This window comes from Mastomys coucha, unplaced genomic scaffold (genome assembly GCF_008632895.1).
Source record: "Mastomys coucha isolate ucsf_1 unplaced genomic scaffold, UCSF_Mcou_1 pScaffold21, whole genome shotgun sequence".
Taxonomy (NCBI): Eukaryota; Metazoa; Chordata; class Mammalia; order Rodentia; family Muridae; genus Mastomys; species Mastomys coucha.
The window spans coordinates 173,452,550-173,472,956 of record NW_022196904.1 but is presented as its reverse complement, the minus strand read 5'-3'; the positions used below and the strand labels follow the sequence as shown (position 1 = coordinate 173,472,956).

The following is a 20,407-nucleotide window of genomic DNA, read 5'->3' as shown; positions in this document are numbered from 1 at the left end:
TCTTTTCTCCTTACAAAGAATGTCACTCAGTGAATGAGCTCGGACAACCCACTATTTCCCATGATTGCATGGATAGTTTTAAGATAAACTGACAGAAACAGAGTGACCGTGTCAAAGAAATACACACATGTAGCTCAGAGCGCCAGACTGCCCTCCCTGGGTGCAGCATTTACCACACTGCTCGGTGTCTGATGAGCAAACACTTGCCAAAGGCTCACCAACAAACATTTCATCAACTTCTTTTGCAGTATTTGCCAATCCGATAGGAGAAAAATTGATTTCCAAGAGTGGTTTTAATTTTCATTTTTCTTAAATGAGTGAGGTCGAGAATATTTTTATATATTTGACTCTCTTGTCTATGCCTAGCCTTTGCCCATTTTTTTTCCTATTGACTATTGGTCTTTTTCTTATTGATCTGGAACACCTCTTTATAAATTAGGAAAATTAGCCCTTTGTCTGAAACACACGTTGTGGTTGGTTTTCCCTGGCTTGTCATTTTTCTTTCGGCCTCGCTCATAGTGGGTTTTGTTAATATAGAAAACTTTCATTTTTCCAGACTTGGATTTCTTCTGGGCTGTGTCACACCTAAAGAGACACTCTGTGTTCTGCAGGGACACTCGTAACCTCCCAGAGAGGAAACGATGTGTCAGTCACCATGCTAGAGAGAGAGCGGATCTGGGCAGGCTGCTCTTCCGGCCTCCTCTGCCTACACAGCAGATGGGCCATCTGCTCTCTGGAGATGCACCTCTTGCCCAGCAACTCCTTCAGCCAGGCTCACTCCAGCTGCAACCAGAGGCTTTGTGCCTCAATGCCATAGTGTGATGCCTGTGCTGGCAGCTTTGGAATCTGTTGGACACTCAGAAAAATCCAAGCTTTACCCAACACCTGCCAGCCCATGACCCATGTCACCGTCTCCAAGAGCTTCCTGGGCCCCATGAAGTCTGAACTGTGTTTTAATGCATATCATCTTATTTATTTCTGAAACTCCACCCTGTTCTCAGGCCCTGAAATGGAGTCCCAGGTCTCCGGATCCCCGGCCTACTTTCTCTTAGATGCAGCGTCCTGATTCTCGTCTGCCCCGGCTTGGCTCCATTTGAAAGATGAGCTGAGAAACTGTACTCCCCAGACAGCCTGTGTTGTGCCCCGTCCCGTGTGACCAATGAGCATCATACCTGGAGAAAGGCCACCAAAGCAGCACCATAGAGTGTGGGAAAAGCTAGGTGCTGTGACACATGTCTATGCTTTCATCCCTGAGGAGCCAGAGGGAAGATCAGGAGTTCAGTGCCACCCTTAGCTACATAGCGAATTTTAGGATAGCCTGGGTATAATGAGACCATGTTTTCAGAAACAAGAATTGGGGACTAGAGAGATGAATCACTAAAGTGTTTCTGAATCCATTCTTCAGAACCCACATAAATAAGTCAGGTGCAATGCCACACGCTTGTAATCCCAACACCAGGAAGAAAGAGACAAGCAAATTCCGAGGTTCACTGGCCAGCATGCCTGCCCTACCAGGCATGCTCTAGGCCAGTAAGAGACCTGTCTCAAGAGGAAAACAAACAAGAACAAGGTGGACAGCTTCTGAGGAATGACGCCCAAGATTGTCCTCTGACCTACACACACACACACACACACACACACACACAGAGGCACGCACGCATGCATGCGCGCACACACACACACACACACACACACACACACACACACACACACACACGTACGCTCGAGAGCATTGGTAATGGGTCCCAGAGTTCATCACCTTGGTATTAGCTAAGGACCCAGAACTTCTCTCACTAGCCTTGTACACTGGCTGAGTGGGCTTTGCCATGTCATGCCAGTTTGGAGCTGGGCATTGCCATCTGACAGTGTCTGTGCAACTTCACGTAGAGGAGTTGATACCTGAGCCATGATTTATCTGTCAGAATCTTCTTGGGGAGATTCTAAGCTAAGGTTGCTGCTGGCAGGGGAGCACTGGCAGGGGAGCACTGGCGGGGGAGCACTGGCTGGGGAGTACTGGCAGGGTTTATCTCTTCACTCTGGGATAGAGGGAAGAAGAAGAGGTCAGGAATTCTACCACAGACCCACAAGAGTCTGAGTTCATTCTTTTTAAACACATCCTTTGTCTGAACTAGTTCTTTCTCCCCTGGGGCCATCACTGCTCTGCTGGCTCTCCATTGACTAAGTCTTGTGAGGCATTTGAAACTTAATGTCACAGTTGCCTCCTGGGATGTGGTTTGTTGAGGACTGGCCTGGTCATGCCCTATAATTCCCTGGAGGAAGTGGGAGCGCTGGACAGAGATGCTCTTATTGTTTATGGAATTTACCCTGGGTCTGGGATTATTGAAGCCCTTTACAGGCATTAACTAACTTACGCTCATAACAGCCTGATGGAGAGGTGGCCATTCCCATTATCCCATTTCATAGCTAAGAGAGAAGGATGGGTATGTGGCTCCCCAATATCATCCCACAAATGGATGTTGCTGTCACAAAGCCACCCAGCTGTTTGGCAGTAACCTCCGTGCCTTAAAGTCCCCAGAATGGCCTCTGTGACACTGACCCCCAGATCCCCTCCCTGCCTGATGACATCTTTTTCCTGGGCCCCCATTCCTCCAGTCTCCCCTCCAGGGACTCAGCAGAGCCTCTTCCCACTTCCCACCCTACCGACAGCCCCTCCTCTTTCTGAGTACTGGCCCACTTCGGTGTGGGACCCTGGGACAAAGTGCAGCTCCTGGCCAGGAGGCAAGGCCCACCTCGGCACTGACCTGGGCCAGGAGGCGAGGCCCACCTCGGCACTGACCTGGGCCAGGGGCAGGGCCCACCTCGGCACTGACCTAGACCAGGAGGCGAGGCCCACCTCGGCACTGACCTAGACCAGGAGGCAAGGCCCACCTCGGCACTGGCCTGGGCCAGGGGCCAGTGCTGGGTGTTTATTGCCTGTGCCATCGACCTGCACAGCTCGCTGTTTATCTGTCTTCCTGACACACCTAATTACCCAGGTTGCAGCTGCCAGCGCGTTTGCTCTTCCTAAATCACGGGCTCCCAACCCTCCTGTCGCCCAGGCCTCGGGGCCTCTGCCTGCAGAGGGGCTACCATTGATTTTGCTGTTCCCATTTATGATCTACAAGGCTCCACACTGCTGTTGCACATTTTACCTTAATTAGTTTATTCTTCTGGGCATCTCTGGTGAGCCCAGAAGGCATGAGACCAGTGAGAGGGGTGGACCAGCAGCAGAAGATACCCAAATTCCTTGGCGTACCAAGCCCAAAGCCTGCTCATACTTCAGCACCCTAGACAGCGACTAGCGAAGCCAGAGACCGTTTAGCTCATGGACAGTCTCCAAAGGGCTCTATAGCCAAGTACATCTGGGAGAGGCTGAGCCCTGTAAAATTAAGCCGACAATTTGTTGCAATCTTTTCAAAATTTTAGTAATTTGATAACTATTGAGAGGCCTCGAAATTTGGCCTGGTATGCAATCTTTCCCAAGCTTGGAGGGTCACGGAATTCTTGTCCAGGCCACTCAGAGGAAGCAGAGTGGACCTGCCCAGGCTGCTGTGGAACATAATGATGTCATTTCAGGAAGTGGGTAGAAGTGGGTAGGGGAGTTAAGGGGACCCCAATGTGAATGAGATGGACAAGGGATGCTCTCTGCTGGGGGAGGCCGGAGACTGGCAGGGGCCATCTTCAGAAGCCCCCAGGCATCTGCAAGCAGTGGGCAGAGGAATGGCAGCTACAGAACAAGCCATTTTCCATAGATCTGAATCCAGAATGTTCTAGAAGCCTCCAGCACTTTTTTTAAAAAGTTTGTGGGAAATTCACTACATAACAAAACCTGTCCTGAGCTGATGTGAGCTATTTATAAGCTTTATTTATCCCACTTAGTGTGAATATTCATGTTTCGCTGCAGAAATATTAATGTGTTTAATTATGGGGTGCCGCCCCCAGTCCCTGCTGGGGGTGTTATATAATCAACAGTGTTCATACCATGCTACCTTCTTAGAGATGAAGGAAGCATCTAGGGCTCTAAACACATTAGGCCCCCAGGGATTTCAGCGAGGGGCTATGTCCCTGCAGGGGTGCAAAGCTGTCAGCGTGCTCTCTCACCGGGTCTGACCGGTGATGAAGCTGTATGTGCGTCTTTTCACAATTGCCAGTCTTACACACTGTGAGTGAGGACAGCTCTTGTGTGTCATTCTCGGATGAGCAAAGTGAGGCTGGAAAAAGATAAAGAATTTAACATCACCTCAGACTGTACACATGCCCATGTGCATGTGCATGCACGCACGTACAAACACACACACACACACATGCACACACAAACATGCGTGTGCATGCACACACATGCACATACACACACACACACACACACACACACACTGGGCCAAGCATTCCATGTACATCCTTTCATGCATTCCTCAGCAAACCTGAATGTGGCTACTGTCATCCCATATACAGATAAGGAAACCAAATCTTGGAGATGCTGAACAACCTGCTCAAAGTCCAGAGTCTAGGCCTAATGGAGACTGGAACTTCTGTTAACTGGTGCTAAACCTCAGGCTTATAATCGCTGTCTCCATCAGCCTGAGTTTCTCTTCTGGGGCCAGCTAGAATCAAGTTCCTAGCTGGAAATAGAAAGGAGCTTTGCCTGCAGGGAACCTCCCTGCCTTTAACCACAGCCTTCTTATAGCAAATGTCAAGGGACAGAACCAGAGACTCCCCGTGTCGGGTCCACTGTCTGCCAGCCATCCTTGCCTCCTCTCTCCAGGTGTGGCCACATACACAGACAAGCTGTTCAAATTCCGAAATAACCGGTGGGAAGACATCCTGAGTGATGACGTCAATGTGGCCCGTGGAGTGGCCAGCCTCTTTGCGGGACGCTCAGTGGCCTGTGTGGACAGGACGGTAAGTGCAGGCATCCAGGAGGGCCTGGGAGGAAGCAGAGAACCCAAGGCTGTCCCTCCCATCTTGGTAGCTCCCAATGTCGCACATACAGTAGAAGCAAAATACTAAGAGGCTTCACTGGAGAACCAAAATAAGATCAGAGGCATGCCTAAGACGTGAAGCAAAGTCCAATACTAAACGGGGTGCTCATTCATTCGCTCAACTAACTACTTCAGTGAGCTAGGCATTGAGTCACGTGACCCTGTACATATTTTTTTATAATATTGAAGGTGTGACAGGGGAGTGCAGAAGTGGTCAAGGCAAGGTTACCTGAGTGTTCTAGAACCTTAGTTCAGCAATGGCTCCATCAACCCCTTCCCACATGCTACCCAGCAGTGTCCAACCCAAAACATGGGGAAGCATGGCTGACTGGAAGCAGAGAGAGAAGCTGTGGCTGGAGCTAGGTCCCAGCAACCCTACTGTAAATGGAGACTTCTGGGGAAGTGATTCGTCCACCCTGTCACCTGCTCCCCTGCCACCCACCTGCCTGGCTCTATAACAATAATCACAGCAGTGAGGGCACAGCTGCTGCCCTGCTCCACAGTTGTGAGGCTGAAGGGGTGGGCTCCAAGAGGTGGCACAGAGGGATTGGGGATTCAGCGTGAATGTTCGCAGCAGGGGCCTCCAGGCCTTAGGAGAAGGCAGGTGCCAGGTATAAATATTTATTTCTTAACAAGCTGGTGCTGGGAAGAGAAGCCAAGCTGGGCTGTGAAGCCACATTTAGCCCTGACCTGAATCCATGCCACCTGGACTCCTGCCTGGTGGGAGGGGACAATGAGGCGGGTCTGAACGGCCCTGGGAGGTGGAGGGCCAGAGGTGGCAGGTCTAGTCACAGCTGGGGATCTTGTCCACACTCCTCCTGTTTCCCTGCCTCTCTCATCAGGACTTACCCTCCCACACTGGCCGAAGTGGGATGTTCTCCCAGAACTGGAGGGAGGAGCTGGAGGTTAATCACAGAGATACACTCTATGTGCTAGCTAGGTCACTCTATGTCCTAGCACACTGGCCTTTAACCACGGGACAAAAGCATTGTGGGAAGGCAAAAGGGAGAGGGCATGGCCTCTCACAGTGGGCAGGGCTCAGAAGCGTCTGCTCCCAGCCTGTTCTCGCTCCATCCTCCAAGGCCTTGGAGAACTGGAAAAAGCCTTTCAGTGGGTCACCACCAGGGGAAGAGGTGCTTTCTGAGTCCCGCTACTACCTTGCCCATTCCTGGGTCCTATGACTTGTATGGAAAGCCAAGGCCAGGCAGAAACTAGAAGACAGGAATGCAGTGTGGCATAGAAAACACAAAGCAATGGCAAAGGGCAAAAAGCAAAAGCTGCCCACCCTTGTGCAACCCTCCATGCACGGAGCCCACACCACAGGCCTTCTGAATCTTTACAATAAGCCCATGGGGTACAAGCTACCATTATCACCTTTTACAGATATGGAAATTAAGGCTTGCAGCAATTAAACAACTTGACCTTGGCCACATAATAAATGGCAGGCACAGCTGGGAATTGAACTCTGTCTGCCCGAAAGCAGAGCACGCCCCTCTTCATCACCCTGCTACCCCAGCTCTGGGTACATGATAATAGACAGGCTTCCCTGAAGCACCCCCCCCCCATCCAAGCCATCCTCACTTGGGGGTGTTTGTGCTTGCTGGTCAGTGGTTCTCAGAGTGTGGTCCCCAGACTATTGTTAGCAATAAACACTGTTAGGAATGAAGATTCAGAGGCAATGGGGATGACTCTGCAGGTAAGAGTGCTTGCTGCACAAGCATAAGGACCTGAGTTCAAATCCCAAGATGCCATGTGAAAAGCCAGGCATGGTTTTGCAAGTGCTTGTAATCCTGGTCTTACGGGGGTTAGAGACAGGAGGGTCCCTGGGCTGGCTGGCCACCAGCCGAGTTCCAGGTTCAGTAAGAAACCCTGTCTCAAGAGAATATGATGGTTAGTATAGAATAAAACATACAACATCCTCCTCTGGACTCTGTGCATTAACGCGAACAGGGCCTGTCTGCTGTACCCCAGACCCGCTGAATCAGAAATGCCAGAGACACAGTTCAGCTCAGGGGACCAGCAAGGGTTATGATGTGCTGAGGTGAGTCTGTCACTGCCTAGCCATACGCATCCCTTCCTCCTGCTCTGCTCCAAATGGGGAACACTTCCTGCCCTTTATCTCCAGCTGACCTGTCACTCACTAACCTTCCTGGATCGAGCTCAGAGCTGATCTCTTACAAGAAGCGTTCTCTGGTCAATAACGATTATGCCTCATGGTTTATATTGCATTTTTATCTTCTCAGAGACCTTTCACATACACTGTTCCATTCCAGCTTCTCAGACACCCTGCCCCCCACTTAGCACGTACAAGAGGCAGCCTGAAGACCTTGATGGATGTGCCCAAGGCTAATGAGTCATTCAGGGTCTGAGGCTAGACCAGGACTAGGCTAGTCATCTCTGACTGGTACTTTTCAGAGCCTAGAGTCAGCAGCAGCAACATGTCCTGGGAATCTGTTTCCCTCTGCCTTTTCCTGGTAGTACTGGGCTTTGGACTGAGGACCTCAACCATTGTAGGCAACCACTGAGCTACAGCCTCACCTGGGAGCCTGTTAGACACTCGCATACTACAGGCTCATTCCAGATCTTTTGGGTTGGAAGCTCTAAGAGTGGGGCCCAGAGCCTGTGCTTAACACGTCCTCCAGGTGATTCCAATGTTAGCTCTAGACTCCAGGTCTGGAAACTCCTCTGTACCTTCCTCTAGACCCAGAGCTCCAGAAACACCTCCTGGAATCATCTCACCCTCTTAGAATTCCTGTAGTCAAGTTCACATGTGAATTTTTGCAATCTTCTATAGCTATAATATGTCTGTATTTATCTGCTTTGTCACCTTGATGAATTGAAGTAAGGATCTAGGTAAAACTGAATTATATAAATCTCCTAATTTGTAGCAGAGTGCATTTCAGCCCATGTGGACTTAATTGTCCATTTGCTGATGAGCTTGCTAAGCAGGTGGTGGAGTCAGGAATGGTTCACCCTGGTGCGCTTTTCCCTTTGGCCCTCTTCTTTCTTCATCCAATCACTGCACACACACACACACACACACACACACACACACACACACACACACACACAGATCGAGTGCCTGGTGTGGGCAAGAGTGAGAACCTTTCAAAGTTTTCCTCTATTGAGAAGCCAATGAGTTGTAAAGCATCCCAGTTTTCAGTTTGCCTAAGTGTCCTGTGGGGTCTTATTAAAATATAGATGCTTGTAAGCAAGTCTGGGGTGGGCTCTGGGCTTCCTTATTTCTAATACTGGCTCCCAAATGGCATCAGGGGTGCTCTCCAGGGACCACTTTGAGTAATGGGATCTATAAAGCATTAATTCCCAGATACCAGGGTTGAGATTCAATAATCCAAAGAGAAGAGGCAGTGAGGCCTTTGGACAACAGCCTCCCAGTCTCCAACTTCATCTCCTAACACTTTCTGCCTTGGGCTTTACCTTCTGGTGACACCGACCCATTCTTTCCGGGCACTCACCATTCCATCTCTGCCCGGAAGGTTCTTACCCTCTGCTTCACCAGCTTGGACCCCTCTTAGAAACCCTTTCCTAAAGTTGGCATAGCAAGGTGCCTACCTCCAAGCTGCCAGTCAAGAAACCCTGTGCCTTACATCTGCCATGCACTTGGGTGGTTTTGAGACCTCTGTGTCCCCTGGAAAATCTAAGTGTCTTTCCCTGTCCTCAGTCACCACATCACCCACACTTGAGTGTCTCTGGATCAGCTTCCCCGAACCTAGAGAAAATGGTCCTAAGAAGGTGAGGAGTGAGGACCCTGATCATCCTGATCGAGATGCCGCAGGATAAGAGAATGAAGCAAACAGAGGTCAATGAAGACGACAGCATCACCTTGTCACCTCCTTCTCTTTCCACTCTGGCTGACTTTACACACGAGACTCTAAGCCACCCAAGGACAGGGTCTGTGGGTTCAGAATTTACAGGGTGTGAAGAATACCCTATAGATCATAAGAACTGGAGAAATACCTTCTGGACAGAAGAGATGAGAAGATAATGGAGAAGCTGGGAACAGATTTAGAAACTGTGAGTATCTCCTGGGAAGAAGGAAGCGTCCACTGGAGAAGTAACACCACTATAATGACAGCGGAGAGGAATCTTGTCTGTGGGGTTTGGACTACTGAGAATGGCTACTGAAGGAAAAGCCAGCGCCCCAGGCTTCTCTGAGATGCGAAGAAAAAAAAAAACGGAGACAGTATTATAAAGGCCAAAACAGTGAAATATCTCCTCTTGATCATATGGGGAGATGGGAGTGGAAGGTGGATGGAAGACCCTGCAAATCTGTGCCTTTCCCGAGAGGAGAGGGAGCAGGCTCAGGAATTTGCTTGTCATCTTGGCTGGAGTGGGCTTGAATGGGAGAGAGAGAGAGAGAGACGGAGAATAATGGGAACTGGTAGATCAATCAATCAGCAAATATTTATTGAGCAGCTACCCTGGCTGGCAGCTGGAGCGAGCTCAGCTGGAGGGAGGCACATTAGAAAATTGTCTATAAAAAGGTGGTTGTGGGGGAGAGGGGGAGATGTGTTCTTCTGGAACAGGATAGAACAAGAGAGGCTGCTTTGTCTGGCTGGAGGGGGGGGGGCATCATTCGCATGTGGTCTCTGTGATGAACACCTCTCAGGGTTGTAGCTGCACAGGCTTCAACCCACTGATGAAGCTATGATTCCTGGGGTGGGGACAACTGGAGAAGCCAGAACTAACGTAGGGCTTCTCACCCTCCCCTTTCCTTCTTCCTCAGGGCTCCGGACGATACTCTATCTACATAGCAAACTATGCCTATGGTGATGTGGGGCCTGATGCCCTCATCGAAATGGACCCTGAAGCCAGCGACCTGTCCCGGGGGATCCTGGCACTCAGGGACGTGGCTGCTGAGGCTGGGGTCAGCAAGTATACAGGTAGGCAGAGTTTATGGAGGCTATTAGTAGAGGGACTGGGGCTGTGGCTCGGGGCCCTGCAGAGCTGTGTCTAATTCATCAGCAACTAGGAGGACAGAGAAGGTTTATAATCCCTGAGCAGGGAGGAAGGCGTCTTCCCTTCCGACCATGCTGCCCCTCCAAAGGGAGGTGAGATCCCTGGCAGGTGTGAGCTTGGCAGGGTGGGGACACCGTACAACAGGCATAAACTGAAAGGAAGAGAAGCCCATGTCGTCCTGTCCCAGGAACCCCACGCCCCCTCCCCTGCTGTAACCCCGGTGATGAGTGAGCAGATTGCATTGGAGAAATCTGACAGATCACAGGAGCTGAGATTTAAAGCTTTCTTTATTGCCCAACAGCAGATGAAATTATTTACTTACACATAAGCGGCCAGGAATTGAGCGCTAAGTCCCTAAGCTCCGGCTAGGTCCCGTCTCGGATAACTGAGCTCAAAGAATTGTGTTCTTGTTCCAAGCCCTCTCCCGCACTTTATGGAAGGTGTGCTCCCCCCTCAACTTTCTGGATGGGGGACCTATTGTCAGAGAGAGCCTCTGACAGGAGCTCTTTCTAGGGAAGGCTGTTTTCCTAATTCCAGCAGGGCTGCTGACTAAACTCTGATAATCTGCCAATAGGCTGTTGATGGCAGAGCCATCCAGTTCCTGTTATGAGTGCCAAAAATCAGGAAGCCAGGCCTGTGCATAACAACTTGGTCTCGTTCACACCCGCCTTGCAGTTGGGCTCTAGAAATTCTCCCATTAGCTAGCCTTCCCCGTACATCTGCTCCAAGTTATACCACGGGCCCTACCACAGCATCGGGCAGCCTGCACTCAAGGCTCAGAGCTGGAAAGCGGCAGGGGAGATCAAATGGGCATCTCCCAACCTCCAGACACTGGGCTGGTCACAGATCTCCAAGTTCCATGCTAGAAAGGTTGTAGGAGTTAATGGTGCCCCCTTCCCCAGCTGACTTGCCACCTCCATGCAAGACAGAGATTGATGCTGGCCTATCTGACAAAGTTCGTGGGGACAAATGACTAGACAATAAAATAGTTTGCATGGCTCAAGCCCCATCAATGTGCCTAAGAGCCCTGGGCATAAACGTGCTGCGGAGAGGCTGAGTGTCAGTAATAAACCATGTTTCCCTGGGAAGAAGAATAAACATGAGGCGCTTCAGCCCAGATTGGTACAGTCAATTTTTCTGAGTAAGCTCCCAGTTCTGTGTACTGGGCTGGCTTGGCAATTAAGTGCCTTGATCTTGCCGGAGAGGGAGGGGTGTGGGCTGGGGGATGAAACACTTGAAAATGATGAGATGGAAGGGAGGCAAGGACGGGGAGAGTGCATTACACGCAGAATGGAAGAATTCAGGAGGCTGGAGCATGAAGGGGCATTGTTCACGCTGGCTGGGCTGGCACAGAACCCAGAAGGGGGGGGGGGGGGGGCGCAAGCAAAGACAGCTGAGGAGCAGAGATGCAATGGGAGCCCTGGCCAACTGTGCCGGCCGTGCTGGAAGGATAGGGCAACCCACGGAGGGGGCCAACGGCTTCTGTGGAGGGACAGAGGAGGCCGGGGCAGCTGGCGTGCCCAGAGGACACATAAGAGCAGTTCAGCACACTTCCAGAAGCTATTTGGCTGGCAAGAACCAATTTGGCCCACCAAGTTACTGTTCTGTCTGCCCGCCTACCCCAGCCCCCCAACATTATCCTGCAACCCCCACTTGTCACTCGGTTAATGACACATGGACATCTGGCTGGGAAATGGCCCCTGACTGCTCCCTTGAGCCCCAGGGTTGAACCCCAAATGTAAGGGCCACTAGGCTGAGCCCAGCCCAATGGCTGAGACTCTGGGCAGGTGTCCAGCGCTCATGGCCAGAACAGTGTGAGGGGGTCTGGGAAGCCAGGAGGAATGAGCAAGGCCTAAGCGGGCTGGAGGGAAGCAAGTAGTGCTTCAGGAGGCTGAGGCTTCTGAAGCCAAGCCACACAGCTCCCATTTTTCCAGGGCAGCCATGAGGACTGGGTGGGAGGACCTCCCATTTGCCAAGGGATCAAACTAGGTCCAAAGAGAAGAAAGGACTTGTACAAGGTCACTTAGGAGACTTGTAGAAAGCCCGCACTTGGGGCCTTATCTCCTGATGCTTAAACCAGCCATAACCAGCTGACCTTTCTGATGACCTCCAACTAGAGCAAGCTGCTCCCAGCTGGTAAAGGGAAGGCCCCCTCGCCCTCTGGGTATGCATTGGCGGACAGGCCCTGAACTACGTACGCGGGTTGTCAGGCCAAAGCAGCTGTCTGGCCTGGGGTGCTCAGGACAGCAGGCTGCAGTGGCGGGGGCTGGGGGGGTAATGGCATGCAAACCAAGCACAAGTTGTTAGTTGTACAGGAGGGGGGGAGGGGAGATCTCTCCAGACACTATTGATTCTGGCATCCACTGCCACTCTGCTGGGTCACAGTGCCATCTAGTGGCTGAAATGCCTGCTCTCAGGGGACTGGGCCTCTGGAGGGCATCTGAACCTGAGCTGCTAGTACCCACAGTGGCAGTAGAGAGCCTGCTGTCCCTTGCTGTGGCTTCCTCAACACTCCAAGGCCTCTTCAACGGTCAGAGTCCTCTTGGAGCCAGGGAACGCTGGGAGCGGAGATGTGTGGGAACCCTGAGAAGTGGGGTCCGTCCTGCAGAGGGCTTGGCATAGGAGAGAACAGGAGTCCTGTGGTATACCATCAGGCACCTTGACCCAGCCAACTGGCAGAGTGGCTAAAGGGAGCAGGCTGCCACTTGCAGAAACCCTGCCTGTACCTGGCCTCGTTGTCTGGACAGCCATAGAAGACAATGGCCTCTCCCAACACAAATCCTACCTTCACAGGGTTTTAGAGAATGAAATGACACGGGGGATACCTAGTCCGTGGCCTGGCCCTGCGGCTCTGACAGAGTGGCACTAGGCTTCTCGGCTGGGCATCTCCTTGGGCTTCGAGCTAAGCTCAGGGGCGGAGCTGAGAGAGCCAGCCCACCTGTCATGGAAGCATGGAGTCTGTGTCCTCCTGCCTGGACACCATGTAGGCATCTTTAACCCCTCCCCAAATGGAGGCCAGCTTTCTGTCACCCTTGCCTCTGTGCATGGCCACCCCCAGGCCCTGCCCTTTCCCCAGGACCTCTGCACTCAGGCCCCAGCCTTTGAGGGAGCATCTGCCCAGGCTGCAAGGTTGTGATTAAAGAAGCCTTTAAGGAAATTTGGAAAGAAAATGGAGGTGGATTTATGATGTTGGGTGGAGAGTTCTGCTGTTGGCTGGGAGCAGTGTGGAACAAAGCGGGCGGGGCGGGGGGGGCAGATCTGATTTATAGGAAGTCATTATTGGAGGAGACGGAGAGGCCCAAAGCCCAGCTGAGCCCTTCTGGCAGATTCCCATCAGCAGCAATGACTGGAGCCTGCCGGGTGGGGGCTGAGGAGCCTCCCAGGTTCCCAGGTGGGTGTCAGCTATCTAGCAGTAGCTCAGCCAGGACCAGACGGGGCTAGAGAGGCAGGTACCTCAGCCAGGTCCAGAAACCCCAGGAGGGTCCCCAGAGGGGTTCCCTAAGTTCACGGTACACCAGAACCATTTCCCGGGGGTGTCAGGTGCGTTGGATGATTGTCACGGGGGTCTATCCTGGTTCTGAAGTGCATAGATGTTTGATAGACCAACACTTTACTTTTTACATGCATTCCCCCCCCCCCAGCGCTCTCAAGGGACTGTAAAGAAAAGACACGAGTGGTGTTCCCCCAAGGTGCCAGTATGATCTCCTCCCTGTTGAGAGGGGACCTGAGCCGAAGTGTTAGAAAGGCAAGCTGAGGGGACAGCATGAGGGTTTGAGCTGAGACCCTAACACCCGCCAACTGTGATTGTCTCCCTGTAAGCCTCAGCTTCCCCACCTGGAAAATAGAGGAAACGGGAGGGCATTGAAGATGGATTTGCCAAAATGAACAATGCTTTCACTACACTGGACAAGTGCACTCAGGGGTTCTACCGCACACTACAGGGACCACAGTTAATAACAATTTACTGTATTCTTGCGCCGTGCCAAGAAGATAGATTCTAAGAGTTCGTGAAATTTAAATAATAAATATGTGAGATCATGCATATGTTAATTAGCCTGTTTTAGCCATTTCATAGCATATACATTCTCCAAAACCATGTTGCATGTGATAAACGTATGCAATTTGTTATTTCTCGGCTAAAAAGGCGGTGGTGACAAGACACACCTCCAGGTGTCAGGACACTTAATGTGAGATGTCTGCACCCATGCTCAGCACACAGAACAGAGCCACCAGACTCTTTCTTCCAGTCATCTGACCATTCTGGCTGCACACAGCTTCTGCTTGACTCCCTGATGCAGGGTGGATACAGGAAGAAGGGCTCTTCTTCCTACAGCCTCTGGTGGTTGGAAACCTTCTAGGGAAAGGAGTTAGAGAAGTCTGAGCCGAGCAGGAGTGTCCTTGTCTCACAGTAGTGGCACCCACACAGAGTTGGAGAAGCCTGAGCTGAGCGGGAGTGTCCTTGCCTCACAGTAGTGGCACCCACACAACCTCACAGTCCAGCCTTGCCTGGCATCAGCAGACTCACCCAGCATCAACAGAACATTAGCTCCGCAATTTGGGATTCTGCAGGAAACAAATTTAGAGAGGGAGGTCCCATTACCACCCTACCTGTTGCCCCTTCTCCAACTCACACCTCCCATCCCTCTACCTCCTGCATTTTCCAGCATCTTAGACCAATTCTTTTATAATATCTTGGATGCTCTGCACAGCCTATGGGCCTTGATGTCCACCAAAATATCTGTTTTCTATAAGATTCCCACAGGAGAGTGTCACGGGTCCACACCCCTGTGGTGAGAAACAAGATATGGGGCGGAAACCGCCTCTGACATGTTCCAACTGTTTCAATACTCTGAAAAGTAAAATCTTAAGGCCTTCTCCCTACCCGACCCCGTGCATTTTGCAATGCAGGGATCTGATACCCAGAGGATACCTTCCCAAGTTCCCCAAGCCAGAGAGAGGCAATGGCCCTGCACAAAACTCTGAGCCCCTTCCTAGGAACCTGGATCTCAGTCTGTTGCCCCATCCCTGGGTCAGCAGCCCATAGTTGGAGCAGTTGAGTGTGTGCTCTGCCCATAGCTTCTCCCTTCCCTCCCCATCCAATCCCTGAGAGCTTGGAGGTGGACCCCTTGCATCAGAATCATACTTGAGACCACTGTCAAAGCATCAGGGCTCAGAGGTCTAGAGATGCAGTTACTGAGAATAGCCAAGGCTTCCTCATAGGGATTGAGTCCAATGAACAAACAAGGAAGCCTGGTAGGTGGCCAGAGGAAGTCGGGACCGAAGGGGAACGCTCCCCCCAGGACCCCCAACCTCTCAGACAGACAGACTTGTCAGAGTGGACACATGTCCTTGGGAAGGATGGGGAGAGAGATAAACATTCAAAGCCCGACAGCATAACAAAGGGGCCTTTGAAGCTTGACGCGCTGGGCAAAAATAAAGTGATATTATTCACTCAGCAGGTGGTAAATAGTCCTAGCTAATGACTGTGTGGCACCTGACATTTTCCAAGGTACCTTCCAAAATTCATCCCACTTAATATTTATGACACCCCTGGGAAGGAGCTATTATTATGACCAGTTTACTTCATAGATGAGAAAACAGAAGCCTAGAAAGGTTAAGTAATATGCCCAAGGTCACAGAGCTCAAACCTGGACGTGCCGATCCCCAGTCCTGAGGTCTGGCCTTCCACCAGCACAGCCCTGCAGGCTCAGCTGGGGAGCTGTGCACGCGAGAGGGGGTGCTGGCTCCAGACAGTAAAGAGTCCATTGGAAAGGGTGGAGTCAACTTCATCAGGATGTTGTTCTCCAAGACTAAACAAAGATGTCCCTAACAGCCACCGTCTGGGTAGCCCTGAACCTAGGGAGAGGAGGGAAAGTGGATGTCACCAAGCAGGAAGAAAAGCAGAGATGGGTCCTGGGAGAAGAGATGCTGCTGCTTCCGTCTGACTGGCAAGGAGCAGGAGGGAGAGGATACAGTTATGATGCGATGTTTCTGTTGGTTTTGAGAGTTAATCTTGTGGCGTCAGCAAGGGCCACAGCACCTGGCCACTTTGCCTTAGACCCCGGTTTGGACCATATCCTAAGGTTTCTGGAAATGAGCCCCAAAAGGCTGGCTCCCTGACTGTGGACTCACCTGCTCCCCAACTGTGTGGCCAACTTGCCAAGAAGGAGTTGTGGGTAACATCTCTGTTATGGTCCGGTTGCTATGGCAATAAATTGCTGCTAATTAGTAGTGTGGTTACCATGGCAATTTTCTAGTAATTACAGGTTACAAATGGTGCAAGGCTTCAACCCAACCCAATTAGTTAATTAGAAAGATTTAGAAATTTGTCCAAAAGGGAAATAACCTGCTTTGTAGAAAATGAAGGGAATGTGTCACAGCTTAGGCGCCAGAGGCAGAGGAAACTGGAGGATGCCACAGAGAGTGGGGGACTGGGTTGCATGGTGGCAGGTCCTGAGTCCCACCTGGAATCTCCTGGAAGCCTTCCCCTAGGCTGGAGTCTGGCAGTGACCAGGGCAGGGACAGCTGCCGCTAGCCCCTCTTTTTAACAGGCAGGGACGACGCCCAGGTTCTGTCTAAGCGTCCTTTCCACTGGCCATCACCCCACTCCGTGGCCTTCATGTTATGTGAGACCTCCTGGGAACAGAATCTTCAGAGGTAATGGGGAGTTTGCTGCTCATTTCATGAGACTGGACTCTCCTTTAAGACAAACTGAGTCTTTCTTCCTGGGAAGAGAGAATCAATGAGAAAAAGCCCAGAAGGCATTAGGGAGAAGTACTGAAAAGCAGTGAAGTTCTTTGGGAGACCCCTGCCCCAACTCCCTTCACATCAGGAACAAAGCCCCATAATTCGTCAGGGCGCATCTCTCATGGTGAAGAACCATAGGGACCCAAGAACCCTTTTCTCAGATGAGCTCAGTCACTTCACTTGATCCAGAGGTGGGTGGCCATGGGCCTAGCCATTACCACATGGCTCTGCCAGAATTCTCATTTACTTAAAAACTCCACACACACACCCCCAGTTTCCTATTGTCATAATAGCTAGTTCCTTAGAGCAATATGCCTCATCCTTTAGGGAACACACAAAACGCACAGTGGTTTTGTCGGGATGCAGGCCTCGGCAGGGCCTGAGCCTTTGTACTTCTGAGAAGCCCCAGCAGAGGGTCCACAGGCCAGGCTGTGCAGCAAGGCTGTAGGCTTCGCAGAACCTCCATGCCTCTCACCTCAGTTTTTAAAAATTGACTTCTGAAAACTCCATATTTATCATATACAACATGATGTTCTGAAATACATGTGCCTTGTGGAGCAGCTGGCTTGAACTAACCTGCATCACTCTCCACTTGCGGGGAGGTCACTCATGACCCACCATCACAAGCAGCAAGAACAGCGAGTGCTTATTAACTGTAGCCACCATACTGTATAATAGTCTCTCTGACTTAGCCCTTCTGTTTAACTGTTCCCTTCCCATCTTCTCCCTTCGCCAGACCCTGGTAACTCCACTCTGTGCCCTGCTTCTGTAGCTTGGACTCCGCACCTTAGGGATTCCTGTATAGCTGTCTCATCTTCACTTGGCACATTGTCCTCTAGGCTAGATAACAAACATCTCATTGCAGGAAAGTACCACATTTTCTTTATTCGGTCTTCTGATGAACATCAAGGGTAGACTCATATTGGCACTCACAAATTTTGCTCTAGTGAACACAGGAGTGCGGAACTCTTGAACCTACTGCCTTCATTTCCTTCGGAGCATGTATGCCCAGCAGCAAAATTGCTGTGTTATATGGAAGTTCCATTTTTGTTTTTCTGAGGGTGTGCCATACTGCTATGCGGTTGAACTAATATATATTCCCTCCAACTGTGGTTAGGGATTCGTTTTCAGCTCCCTCTTGTTGGATGCTTGTAAGCCATCATCGTTTCTCGTTTGATTTTTATAAGGGCTGAGACAGAAAGGGTAAGTCAGAAAAGCCCCCATTTAACAAAAGAAACTGACGCTCAACGGGGAAGAACTTGTCTGTAGTGCAACAGCTTGTGAGAATCTGCATCCGCTCCTTGTGGGCTATTTGAGCAGTTGCCCGGCCTCCAGGGGCCATGGCTGGTGAGGCTTCCTAGACGTGAGTGGTTTTTCCAGGAAGCAGGTGAGGTCCAGGACGCAGATGCTGTCTTTGAAGCCCACTGCTTTCGAAGGCTTTGTTCAGGGGGCACTAAGGTTGGACTTCTTCATATCAGGAGCTCAAAATTGATGTTAGTCCCCAAAGTCTAACACAGAGCTGGCTTGATTTGTGTGGTTGGTTTTTTGGTTTTTTGGTTTTTTTTTTTTTTTTTCCCTTCTTAAACTACAAAAGCAAGACTGGTTGCTACAAGCCAAACAACAGCGTTCAAGAAAAGTCCAATTACCATCTCTTTCCTTTTCCCTAGTTATTCCCTGGTCCAGCTAATCAGTGTAAACTTCTTCACTTTTGTCCAAATTCAAACTAGCTTATACACACGTGTATATTCTGGAATACTAAGAGTTTTCCCACCCTTTTAAAAAAAAATAAATTTAAGATCATGTAGAACTGTTAACCTGCCAAGTTGCCTTTCTTTTCTTTTCTTTCCCTTTCTTTTTTCTACCATCACGGCACTCCTCCAAGTCAATACATATGGATCTACATAGTCCTTTTAGTGGCTGCAGAATGATCCACCATATGGATACGCCATAATCCGTTCAGCCAGTTCACTATCAAAGGACAAAACTGCTTAGTACATCAGCCAAAGCCAAGTAGTCGTTGGCCATGAGGCTGGAACCCACAGCCTGCCAGAGCCTGCAGGTAGAGCTGAGTTCTACAGGTTCTTAACCTGACAGGGAAGTGGGGCACTGTTGAGGGTCCGTGAACTGCCTATGCCTCCAGGGATGGAGCTGGTTTTAGGGATGTTGTGATTCATCTGGCATGCATGATGACCACACCCTGTGTTCCTGGAGGAATGGAATGAAGACTTTAGCACAAAGCCGTCCCATCCAGCTCCTCTGGCCTCAGTGGGATCAGAGTTATGGAGACTGGGAACTGAGGTCTAGCTCAGTTGGAAGCATCCCGGAGTTCAGATCTCTGAGGTTTCTCTGAATTATTTCCTTAGAGTAATTTATCTGGTGCCTCGGCAGCCCAGTCCTCCAGGTGGGGGCTGACCTGGGCACCAGGCACTCACTGTGGGTGCACCTCTTCTCCTAGCGGGCCGGGGTGTCAGCGTGGGCCCCATTCTCAGCAACAGTGCCTCAGATATCTTCTGTGACAACGAGAACGGGCCCAACTTCCTCTTCCACAACCAAGGCAATGGTACCTTCGTGGATGCTGCGGCTAGTGCGGGTGAGTAGATGCGCGCCTTCCCTGTGCTCCTGAGGTTCCTGGGCCCTGGGTTTTTCCTGCTATCCTCAAGCCACAGGAGTGTTTGCTGATGGGGCAGGGAGACTCCTGTTCCAGGCATGCCCTGTACCCAGAGCAGACATTGGCTTATGAACCTCTAGGTCTGCTTTTATTTACGAGCGCAAATTCTTCTTGACACTCTTCCTCCTCAGCTTGGCCTCTCCCCATTTATCTTCCTCTTTTTTTTTCTTTTTTTGCATTGAGCTGTGTGTACACATGTGGATGTGTGTGTGCATGTGTGTACACATGTGGATGTGTGTGTGCATGCCATGGCACTCAAGTGAAGGTCTAAGGACAACTCGCAAAAGCCAGTTCTCTGCCTCTACCGTGGGGCTCGGACTCAGATCAACAGGCAGCAGGCACCTTTACCCTCTCATTACATCTCCCTCGATTATCACAAACATTCAGTTTAATCCAATAACTGTTTCTTTTTTTAAATTTTTCTCTTATACAATATATCCCACCTGCAGCTCCCCTCCCTCCACTCCTCCGACTTCCTACCACCACCTCCCTTCTCCCCCAGATCCACCCCTCCTCTGTTTCCCTTCAGAAAAGAGTTGGCCTCTCAGGGACATCAACCTAACACGGCATAACAAGTTACAATAAGACTAAGCATGAGCACTGGCTATCAAGTCTGGGAGAAGCAACCCAGTCGGAGGGAAATGGCCCCAAAGGCAAGCAAGAGAGTCAGAGAGACCCTGACTCCCATCAGGAACCTCACAAAACCATCAAGCTAACAACCAGAAGGTATTTGCAGAGGACCTAGTATAGCCTATGCAGGGCCTGGGCTCTGTAATTGTCACTTCAGGCCCTGTCAGCCCCTATGAGTCCTGCTTAGTTGATTCTGTTGGCTGTGTTGACCCCTCTGGCTCCTACAATCCTTCATTTCCCTCTTTCAGGGATTCTCTGAGCACTTAAGGAAGGGACCTGATGAAGATCTCCAATTTAGGTTCTCCCTCTCCCTCTCCCTCTTCCCCTCCCCTTCTTTCCCCTCCTTCCTCCCCCTCCCTCCCCTCCTCCCTTCCCCTCCCTCCTTCTCTCTCCTCCTCCCTCC

The 20,407-nt window shown here is 50.8% G+C and overlaps 1 protein-coding gene across 3 annotated transcripts in view; it reads left to right on the top strand.

Moving 5' to 3' along the window:
• Positions 1-20,407, top strand: part of Crtac1 (cartilage acidic protein 1) — a 145,741-nt gene that overhangs the window by 97,670 nt on the left and 27,664 nt on the right. For all 3 annotated transcript variants that reach the window (XM_031390360.1, XM_031390357.1, XM_031390359.1), the window contains exons 4-6: positions 4,763-4,899; positions 9,727-9,883; positions 19,162-19,296. In XM_031390360.1, coding sequence (XP_031246220.1) covers positions 4,763-4,899; positions 9,727-9,883; positions 19,162-19,296 — 429 coding nt within the window. The remainder of the gene's footprint in view (positions 1-4,762; positions 4,900-9,726; positions 9,884-19,161; positions 19,297-20,407) is intronic.